Below are 11305 nucleotides of genomic sequence, written 5' to 3'. Positions count from 1 at the left end.
ACGTTCAGACGCATGCTTGCATGCATGCACACGCAGGTTTGTCCTTGAACATAGTTTTCCCTCTATTGTGAACGGTTCAGCGGGAATGGACTTTTATCAGTGTTTGGGTTAAAAAGGAAATAAAGTGGGTAGGCATGCAGTGATAATGAGGCAGATGTGACTATATTGTTTTTTTTAATTTTGGGTTATGAGAAAATTCGGAAAAAGGTCTAAAGCTCTTTCGCTCAATGTTTCTACAGAACGCGATTTCAGTTGCACCATGGCAGCCTGCTAACAGCTACATTGTCTCATTATCTACTGTCCCTGTTTGCACAATGAATGAACTTCCAATTGTTGAGTGCTGATGCGATTTGGGATCATTAAAGCAACATGATATCATTAAGACTGACAAGTTACTTTCATCGTCTACTCTCACAGAGATGACGAATACAACTTTTGCTGAAAAAACAGAAAAATAACCGAAGACGTTTTTATTATCCCACCTTCCCTAGTGACAGCGAAGGCAGCATTGTGTCACGTGACCAGCTAGCACAGCTGAGGGATGCTGAGGCTTGCCCGATGTTAGCCTGATGCTAGCCCGTTAGCTCCACTAGCTTTGTCTGTTAATCCCGTGAGAAACAAACGCTTATTTGCGCGTTTCCAAATACAGCCACACAGGCCAACCACGACACAAGCGATGGAGATGTCGCAGCGAATGTCATTTATGTTCCTTAGCCACAACTGTGTTTGGTTCGCTGTCAATGTCATAGTTTGCAGCTAGGGCTGACCAGTTAGCTCCTGTAGTCTGCTGTAACACAAGAGCCAAGGCCGAGCGACAAAAGAGAGGCTGTTGGGTGAGTGATTTTAGATTCTGTTTGTGTTTCAGTGTTTATTAATGAACGTTAAATGTTAGCTTGTCGTCTGATTGCTCTTCTACTGCGAGAAGAGGTTTTGATGTGCTGAAATAGCGTTAGCCTTTGTCGCTAGTGATTACTCTGGCGTTGGTGTTTTGTCAATCTTTGGCTGTCATCCAACATCGGCTCTTTAAAAACTGTACATTTGGAGAGCTTACCACTTGAGTATGTTGTACTACAGAAACGTCTCATAACTAATACACGTTTTTAGTTTGAAGGAAATATACTTGTAGTTAATCGGTAATTTATTATTGATTTTGGGTTTGAATGCGCAAGGTTTTCATGTTAATGTAATTTATAGTAACATTTTGGTCTTGCTGACATTTAGTTCTCAGCAGGCAAGACAAGCAAACTATAAGTGTTGTATTTGTACATTCAAATGTAAAGCCTCAGCGACGCGCTGCATGTTGGCGTAAACATGCATCGCTCAAGTCTTTTGTTGCAACAAATGGTGCTTGTTTGGTTACCTTAAAATCTTAAAGGAATGAAGGATAGATGAATAATTGGACACCGGAGGAAACATTTTGATGAAAACACAATTCATAAATAAATGGTGGATATGGATTATTATATTTTATTAAGACATTGAGAAAAAAAAGGAACAGTGGCGAGGGACCACTGTATAAGTAAGGACATTAAGACAAGTGAAGACATTAAGGTTAAATACAGTATATAAGTACTGTCATAAAATACTGAGAAATGATTTAATGGTAATGTTCAATGAATCAAATAGTGTTGAATATTGTTGAATTTTGATTCAGCCATCTTTCAACATCATTTATTGTAATACTTGCTTCATATTCTCTTGAACCATTCAAAAAGAGGCACAAAGCCCTTCAGTGATGTACGTATCTGTAAAAATAATGTTAATATTTTGTGGCCTTTCTAAGTGGATCTTTATCATTATGTGTATGGTAGTAGTCCTGTTCATTGAATTGGAGTTTTATGTATACTCAGTTTATGTCATTTGTGTCTCATCTCTGCAGGTGGACAGAGGAGAAGAGAATTAGGCTTTCAACCTTCTCAGACCCTCTTGAAAAGTTGTCTGTTCCATCGTCTCCACGAGCAGAGCCATGTCTTCATCAGGGTGCTGCCACCTACCTGGCTCCCTTTGTGATTACTCGGGGAACACTGAATCCAACTCATCTAAGGATTCAGAGGAATCTGATTCCACTGCACAGGCCCAGTTTATCGCCAAGGTCTCAGCTAAAGATGGCCGCCCACTCTCCACCATTGTTAAAGCTGTGAGCCTGCAAAGGTAAGAGGAGGAACATTGTGACCTAATGAACATATTTTTAGCAGGGCTGTCAAAAATAGCGCACTAACGGCGGTAACTACTGTACTTTATTTAATTAAGTACATTTTTTTTGCATAATTAGCGCATGCGTATCATGTCAAGCCATACCTCTCTGTTATCACAGCAAATGGAAGCATAGCGTAGTGTCCCCCCACAGTCACACAAAGTCTGACGCTCTTTTATCATTTTATTCTGACCTGAACACATCATCAGCAGTGCATTTCCAACACCATATATGTATCTCCAATTCACAAAACTTGTCTGTAGTCCTCCTTGGAACAACGCTTCCTCATTGTCACGAGACAGCCATAACCCCGAAAAGCAAAGTATTGTCTTAATTATGCACATGTGTGTGGTCTAAATAAACAGAAAGACAATGAAAAACAATAAGTGGATATTCTTATCGGAAGTATACTCGGAAACCACAGAAAATTCATGTACATTCAAAACGTGAATTCAACTTAAATTACTTGGTGTCTTTGTACGCAACTCTTCATGGCTCATGATAACATGGTTAAAGTGTGATTCAAATGTTGTGCTACTCTTAAAGAGACTAGTGTTAGGAAAGTAGATAAATTAGTTACATTTAAGTTCAGTTCAGAGCTCAGAGTTACATTTTCAGTTCATTTGGAGCTGTTAATACATTCAAATATATATGTAATTGTGTCCTGTCATTTATATTTTTGTTCATACAGTAAAAATGGCCATATTTCTTACACAGTTGCAAACAGTGATTAATCATGATTAAGTGGAAAACTGATTGATTAAAATTTGTAATCAACAGCCCTAATTTTTAGTAATCGTAATCAGTTTTCAATGTATCCTCAGTGATGTAGGCATGTGCCGGATTTGTCATGAGGGAGGTGGAGGGGAGACACTGCTCTCTCCATGCGAATGTACTGGAACACTGGGGAAAGTGCACAAGAGCTGCTTGGAGAAGTGGCTGTCATCTTCCAACACCAGCTACTGTGAACTTTGTCACACCGAGTTCACCATTGAGCGGAGGCCACAACCCCTAACGCAGGTCAGAAGGATATATTTTCATTGATGTTTTTTAAAATTGTAACTACAGTGGAATCTTGGTTAGCGTGTTTTTCAATTAACGTCAAAAAGTTCCGCCACAATTTTGCCTTGATTTGCATGCATTCTCTGGTTGGGGTACAATATGGCACGTGTCTTATCGTGTTCTTAATACACTGTGTGAGTCCAACTGTGTTTTTAATGTATTTTGTATCACAAAAGCGTCGTGTTAGCATCCTATTAGCTTGCCACTAAACGGGAAACAGGAACTGGAAGTCGGCTGCGTTACATCGCCCGTCTAAGATGTCATCAGCGGTTGACTCACAAAAATGATAACACAAAACACATTTTTATTGTTTTACATGCATAAAACAATTCTAATTGCATATAAATGATGAATGAAAGGGATAAATGAACATTTAAGGTTACTATGAAGACGTGACTGAAAGACACGGTTTGGCAGTGAGACACCACACGGACACCATCATCCTGTTTAGTCATCAAGTTATTTATTTAATTCAATAGTGTTTCTCACCTTCTTTATCAAAATGCTGGCACTTGCAACTTTCTTGGGCTCCATTTTGGATTATTGAGGTGAGAACCACTATTGAATTCAAGAAATAACTCATGGCAAAACAGGAAGGTGGTGTTGAAGAGGAAGATGTTGATCTCACTGCCACATCGTTTTGTTGGGAACAGTAACACCAACAATCAGTCTTCATTTAAGGTAAAAGTTAACCTTAAATGTTTGTTTATCCCTTTCAATCATCATTTATATGTATTTCTATGCACTTTCATGCTTGTTAAACTATAATTGTAAAACTATAAAAACATGTTTTGTGTTAACATTTTTGGCTTTCTGAAAGGAAATAATTAGATTTACATTATTTCTTATGGGGAAAATTGATTCGGTTAGCATCCGTTTCAGTTAGAGTACAACCATCTGGAATGAATTAATGACGCTAACAAAGGTTCCATTGTAAAATGATAACACTGACAAGCCATGACATTAGGTGTATCTGCACAATCTAATGTGGTCCAATACAAGCACTTTAAATAGTTAAGCTCTGTTTTGATTTATTCTATCAGCAAGGTGTTATTCAGTCCCTCCAGGATTTCATGATGTTTCAATCTTGGCAATTCATGCAATTTCAACCAGTTGCTGCGAATTACATGCCCCCTTGCAATTTTGTCTAATCCCTGCAACTTTCCCCCACAATTTGGCCAATCATCGCCCTTTTCCCCGATCAAATACTGTATGTCCCTGAGTCCCTGCACATCAACTGTCTAACCATTGTGTCCCTGCATCGCCCACCCACATCCTCACGTGCTTGTTTACATTGACAGAGATGTTGACGTGTGATCATTTTTCATTGGCTCTCATTTACCAACAAAAATCAGTGTTATAGATTACGCTCAACCTCGTTAACCAATGGCCTCCTCATTTTGTTCTTACTCAGTGGCTGAAGGACCCGGGCCCTCGCAGCGAGAAGAGAACGCTGCTTTGTGACATGGCCTGTTTTCTTCTCATCACGCCCCTGGCAGCCATCTCTGGTTGGCTTTGTCTGAGGGGTGCCCAGGACCATCTGCAGCTCAAGAGCAGATTGGAGGCTGTCGGCCTCATTGCACTTACCATCGCCCTCTTCACTATCTACATCCTCTGGACACTGGTAATATATGAGAATATTCATAGACAAATAGTGTCTCAGAACTGTGCATAATTGTGGATTGCAGGGTTCATACAGTTGCTTAGATTTTTTGATGTTTGAAAAGTGCTTTACTTGAAACACTTGTTAGATGGTGTGTCTGTGTACAGAAAATGCATGTGTTTCCTTTTAATTAGGTCCTTTTTTTTGTTATATAGGCGGTATATTTAGAAAAAAAATACACATCTCAATAAAGTAGATGATGTTGTTTCACTCTGTAGGGAATGTGTAGAATTTCACAGCTTCAGTTTTTTTAATTGAACTACTGAAATAAATTAACTTTTCAAATATATTCCCCATGTAAATAACAACAGTAATATGCTGGAAAAGCTTGGCATTTAGTCTTTTTCTTTATGTCGTACTGTATTATGTAAAGGTGTGGAAAGTGCCTTTTGCACATTTGTTTTTATTCAAAAGGCAGGCATGCACGCACAGGAATCAGATTCTTCAATTTAAAAGGCCAACTGAATAAGAAAATGTAACATCTGGCCACAATTCAACAGCTTAGGAGACATTTTTTCAAATGTGCTATTACCATTTTTATTGACAGCCATCTTTCACCTCTGCCAGGTGTCCTTTCGGTATCATTGTCAGCTGTACTCGGAGTGGAGGAGGACCAATCAGAAAGTGCGCCTGCTCATGCCTGACACGAAAGGCGCACACACCACCCAAAGTTCTGTACCGACCAAGTCGACAAAGAAAATGACTGACGAGACCATCGTATGAGTGCAGAGCGGCAGTGAGGGAAATATTTAAAATAAAGCCAGCCGAAGCACTCACTAAACGAAAAAAAAAAATCAAATCATATTAATGAACTTTTGCACTTCAGATGGACCATTCTGAGAGAGGCCGAGGACTGCTTTCTCCCTCTGTTTTCTTGTATTGAAGCACTTGATGTAAACTTCAACAGTATTGGCTGGCCACAAATGTGGTTTTCACATGAACTCGTGCCAGAGTCACAATTGATTTTGATAAAGTCTTGTCTGTGGACAGCTGGTGCTGAGAAATGAACGGCTGAAAGTGAAGATGGACTAACCAGCCCGGCCTTAAGTCCATGACTAAGGTATGAAATACTAAGACACAAGCTAATGTAGCAGGATATAACTGACAGCATGCTACAACAGTATAATATGATACATATTCACTACCTAGAATTCCCCACATGCACCTTCACTATGTATTTAGCTGTTTTGAAACAAGGGGCAACTTTAAGCTTGGAAGAGTATACTACAGCCCCTGCGTTGGGACATTAACTTTCAGTATGCTAAATTTAATCTATAAGTAGATAATCTACATGCCCTGTATCACCCAAACAGTTGAGGTTTCACCTCACAAGTTGTATTTTTACTCCCCAATTCAACCTCTGTGTTCCAGTATGTGTTGATTCTTTCTTGCTATGTATTTAAAAACAACAAAAAGTTGGGATAGTAAAGCCTTTACCACTTGAATGTTTCCATTTCTTATGAGGTTTAGGACGGGAGAAACCAAGTGATGAGATATGTGTATGTCCCATTCAGTTTTATGGTGTGAAACAGTATGTCATCTCCATAGACGCATTTTGAAACAAGAATTGTTGCATTGGGGACAAGGTCAGGACACCCTTTTTTTCCTACAGATTTTATAAACCTGTCAGACCCCAAATGTACTGTATATATGACCGTCGAGTAGTTTTCCCATGAATTGGTTGGCAAACTGTTGCTCCTCCACCCTGGATGTTTTGTACCAAAGTTTCCAACCACCTGTTCACTTACATTATTTCAAGCCATATTTTATTTAACATACTCATGACTATTTCTTGCCAATAATTGCCCACATTACATTTTGATCACCTTACAGGCCCATATGTTGAATGGATGTATATTCATAAATGTCATGTGAATGCAAGTCGTATCTGGACGAGAAGGTTGTCTTATGTAGATAACACCAACTGCACCCATTCCAACAGCGGCGCAGTAATAGTGCAGCCATGTACGTAAATAGTACTGTTAACACTTATACTTGGGTGCACTTTGAGCTATTGTCATAAGAGAATTATCTGTGGTTCTACTTGTGAAAGCACCATTGATTAAAATGAGCTACATAGCAAATACTGGTAGAAATGTCCTATTTCAAAAAATGTACCAGTGCTTACAGATGCCCAGTAAGGGTGCAACAAAGTAATGTGTCAATCATTGTAAGCAGCAGTGCTGAAGCCAGTATTTCGTGTCACCATAGTCTTCCTGCTGCGTGGAAAGTTGGTCTATTGTGCAATAAATTTGGAAGGACTCCCAGACTTGTCCATGTGAAAACTATTTCCAGCTTGTTGGTTTTACATGCTTCATTTATCCACCTATATTTATACTGTATATACAGTATGTCACAAAAGTGGGTATACCCCTCACATTTCATGGGACAGCACTTAAACAACACGCTTGGATAACTAAATTTACTGTCCCCTCAAAGTAATGTGACATACAGCCATTAATGTCTAAACCGCTGGCAACAAAAGTGAGTAAAGTGAGTACACTCCTACATGTATGTGAAACTGTACAAATTAGGCCCAGTTGGCCATTTTTCCACCCTAGGGTCATGTGACGTGTTAGTGTTGGATGGTCTCAGATGTGATTGAGGAACAGGTGTGTTAAATTTGATGTTCTCGCTCACACACTCACTGGAAGTTCAACATGGCACTTCATGGCAAAGACCTCTCTGAGGATGTGAAAAAAAGAACATAAAGATGTTCTAGGCCAGGGGTCGCCAACCCGTCGATTGTGAGCTACTTGTCAATATTTCGGAGTTGCCGGTCGATCATGAAAACATTTGATCAGTGCCCTCACTACCCGGAGAGACCAACAGGCACACATTTTGTCCACTGAACATGCCCTTACGGCTCGCCACTATTCAGGCAGCAAGCCCCAGCAAGGAGCCCAGTCTCCAAAACACGGCCGTAGGTATACTAGTACACCACCTCACCACATACACCAACTCGCCCCCCCACGCTAGCAAAAAGGGCGAGCAAGCGAGAGAGGGAGTGACAGCGCGCATGCAGTGATGTGCCTGCTCAAAATCTGCCTTTGTTACCTCAAAGTTAAGGCACAAATATACCTCAATAAATGTGCAACTCCAAAAAGATCTTTGAGCCGTGCCGCCGCCGGGGCTGACTGTTGTAGCACTTAGAGCAGCCCCCCTTTCCTCAATCTGCATTGCTCGCCCACTACAAGTTACTAAGCCAACAAGCCAAATAAGAGTTGTGGTTTGCTCATGTATCCAACGCCACAAGCCCAACCCTGACCAAGAGCCACAAAAGTAGGGTTGTAGGGGTGCCCAAAGTGCGGCTTGGTCATCTGCGGTCCGTGGCTCATTGGTCATTGCATCACTGCAGAAACAAAACAAAATTTTAAGAACAGCAAAAATGATAAAATACTGCAAAAGGCACAATGAGAAAAAGGTGTGTGTGTGTGTGTGTGTGTGTGTATATATATATATACACAGTCAAACTTGTCTATAGCGGCCACTAGAGGGAGTCTGCAAAAGTGGCTACTATAGACAGGTGGCCTCTATAGACAGGTTGGCGTCCAGTTTGAATGTTGACCAGGAGAGGAAAAAAAAAGAAAAAAAAAGGGAAAATTCCATTCCATTCCATTCCATTTTCCTCCGCTTATCCGGGTCCGGGTCGCGGGGGCAGCAGTCTCAGTAGGGAAGCCCAGACTTCCCGGTCCCCGACCACCTCCTCCAGCTCCACCGGGAGGACACCGAGGCGTTCCCAGGCCAGCTGTGAGACATAATCCCTCCAGCGTGTCCTAGGTCTTCCCCGGGGCCTTCTCCCGGCTGGGCATGCCCAAAACACCTCACCAGGGAGGCGTCCGGGAGGCATCCGGACTAGATGCCCGAGCCACCTCAGCTGGCTCCTCTCGATGTGAAGGAGCAGCGGCTCTACTCTGAGCTCCTCTCGGATAACCGAGCTCCTCACCCTGTCTCTTAGGGTGAGTCCCGCTACCCTACGAAGAAAACTCATTTCAGCTGCTTGTATCCGCGATCTCGTTCTTTCGGTCATGACCCAAAGCTCATGACCATAGGTGAGGGTGGGAACATAGATCGATCGGTAAATTGAGAGCTTTGCCTTCCGGCTCAACTCTCTCTTCACCACGACGGTCCGGTACAGCGACCGCATTACTGCAGACGCTGCGCCGATCCGCCTATCGACCTCACGCTCCAACCTTCCCTCACTCGTGAACAAGACCCCGAGATACTTGAACTCCTCCACCTGGGGCAGGACCTCATTCCCAACCCGGAGGGAGCAATCCACCCTTTTCCGACTGAGAACCATGGCCTCGGATTTGGAGGTGCTGAGTCTCATCCCAGAAGCTTCACACTCAGATGCAAACCGTCCCAGTAAACGCTGCAGGTCACAGCTCGATGAGGCCATCAGGACCACATCGTCTGCAAATAGCAGAGATGAGATCCTAGTGCCCCCGAACTGGACTCCCTCGACACCTTGGCTGCGCCTAGAAATTCTGTCCATGAAAATTATGAACAGAATCGGTGACAAAGGGCAGCCTTGGCGGAGGCCAACGTTCACCGGAAACAGGCTTGACTTACTACTGGCAATGCGAACCAGGCTCCTGCTCCGGTTGTACAAGGACTGAATGGCACGTAGTAGCGCGCCACCAATCCCATACTCCCGGAGCACCCCCCACAGGACACCGCGAGGGACACGGTCGAATGCCTTTTCCAGGTCCACAAAGCACATGTAGACCGGTTGGGCAAACTCCCAAGTACCCTCCAGGACCCTTGCAAGGGTGTAGAGCTGGTCCAGTGTTCCGCGACCAGGACGAAAACCACATTGCACCTCCTGTAGCCGAGGTTCTATTAACGGTCGTACCCTTCTCTCCAGCACCCTGGAATAGACTTTCCCAGGGAGGCTGAGGAGTGTGATCCCCCTATAGTTGGAACACACCCTCCGGTCACCCTTCTTGAAAAGGGGGACCACCACCCCAGTCTGCCAATCCAGAGGTACTGTTCCCGACTTCCACGCAATGTTGAAGAGACGTGTCAGCCAAGACAGTCCCGCAACATCCAAAGCCTTGAGGAATTCAGGGCGAAACTCGTCCACCCCCGGAGCTTTGCCACTGGGGAGCATTTTGACTACCCCAGATACCTCAGCCACGGTGATGGAACTGTCCGCGTTCGTATCCTCAGTCTCTGCTTCCTCTAGGGAAGGTATGTCAGTGGGATTGAGAAGGGCCTCAAAGTATTCCTTCCACCGCCCAACTATATCCTCAGTCGAGGTCAGCAGGCTCCCGTCCCCACTGTAAACAGTGTGGACCGGGCACTGCTTCCCCTTTCTGAGGCGCCGGACGGTTTGCCAGAACCTCTTCGAGGCCGACCGAAAGTCGTGTTCCATGGCCTCACCGAACTCCTCCCACACCCGAGTTTTTGCCTCGATCACCGCCGAAGCCGCGTGCCGCTTGGCCTGCCGGTACCCGTCAGCTGCTTCAAGAGTCCCACAAGCCATCCATGCTCGATAGGACTCCTTCTTCAGCTTGACGGCAGCCCTGACCTCTGGTGTCCACCATCGGGTTCGGGGCTTGCCGCCACGACTGGCACCGACCACCTTGCGGCCGCAGCTCCGATCGGCTGCCTCAGCAATGGAGGCACGGAATAGAGCCCATTCGGACTCGATATCCTCGTCCTCCCCCGGGATGCAGGAGAAGCTCTGCCGGAGGTGAGAGCTGAAGACTCGACGAACAGGAGACTCTGCCAAACGTTCCCAGCACACCCTCACTACACGTTTGGGTCTCCCGGGTCTGTCCGGCATCCTCCCCCGCCATCTAATCCAACTCATCACCAGGTGGTGATCAGTTGACAGCTCAGCCCCTCTCTTTACCCGTGTGTCCAAAACATGCGGACGCAGGTCTGATGATACGACTACAAAGTCAATCATAGACCTGCGGCCTAGGGTGTCCTGGTGCCATGTGCACTTATGGACATCCTTATGCTGGAACATGGTGTTTGTGATGGACAAACTGTGGTTCGCACAGAAGTCCAACAACATCACACCGCACGGGTTCAGATCGGGGAGGCCGTTCCTCCCAATCACGCCCCTCCAGGTCACACTGTCATTGCCCACATGGGCGTTGAAGTCTCCCAGCAAAACGACAGAGTCACCAGTTGGGGTGCTCTCCAGCACCCCTCTGATGAACTCCAGGAAGGCTGGGTACTCTGAACTGCCGTTTGGCGCGTACGCACAAACGACAGTCAGGACCCTTTCCCCAACCCGAAGGCGTAGGGAAATGACCCTCTCGTTTACCGGGGATGACTCCAACACAGAGGCACCGAGCCGGGGGGCTATTAATAAGCCCACACCAGCTCGCCGCCTCTCCCCTGCAGCAACTCCAGAGTAGAACAAG

At 44.5% G+C, this 11305-nt stretch overlaps 1 protein-coding gene across 1 annotated transcript; it reads left to right on the top strand.

Moving 5' to 3' along the window:
• The first annotated feature begins 520 nt into the window (after positions 1–520).
• LOC129176716 (E3 ubiquitin-protein ligase MARCHF2-like) lies at positions 521–7186 on the top strand. Its single transcript, XM_054767029.1, has 5 exons — positions 521–833; positions 1880–2151; positions 3019–3214; positions 4671–4880; positions 5487–7186. Exons 2-5 carry the CDS (start codon positions 1967–1969, stop codon positions 5640–5642), a joined length of 747 nt encoding a protein of 248 aa, XP_054623004.1. The 5' UTR covers positions 521–833; positions 1880–1966; the 3' UTR covers positions 5643–7186.
• Positions 7187–11305: the final 4119 nt, after the last annotated feature.

Source organism: Dunckerocampus dactyliophorus, chromosome 2 (assembly GCF_027744805.1).
Source record: "Dunckerocampus dactyliophorus isolate RoL2022-P2 chromosome 2, RoL_Ddac_1.1, whole genome shotgun sequence".
NCBI classification, from domain to species: Eukaryota; Metazoa; Chordata; class Actinopteri; order Syngnathiformes; family Syngnathidae; genus Dunckerocampus; species Dunckerocampus dactyliophorus.
Note: the sequence above shows the minus strand (reverse complement) of the source record. Positions and strands in the feature narration are given on the sequence as shown.

What these genes read in the sequence shown, in the direction of transcription:
- LOC129176716 (XM_054767029.1), top strand. Translation starts at nt 1,967, where the DNA reads ATGTCTTCATCAGGGTGCTGCCACCTACCTGGCTCCCTTTGTGATTAC. An exon ending in AAAGCTGTGAGCCTGCAAAG is followed by an intron (nt 2,152 to 3,018) that starts GTAAGAGGAGGA and finishes ATGTATCCTCAG; the next exon opens with TGATGTAGGCATGTGCCGGA. An exon ending in TCTACATCCTCTGGACACTG is followed by an intron (nt 4,881 to 5,486) that starts GTAATATATGAG and finishes CACCTCTGCCAG; the next exon opens with GTGTCCTTTCGGTATCATTG.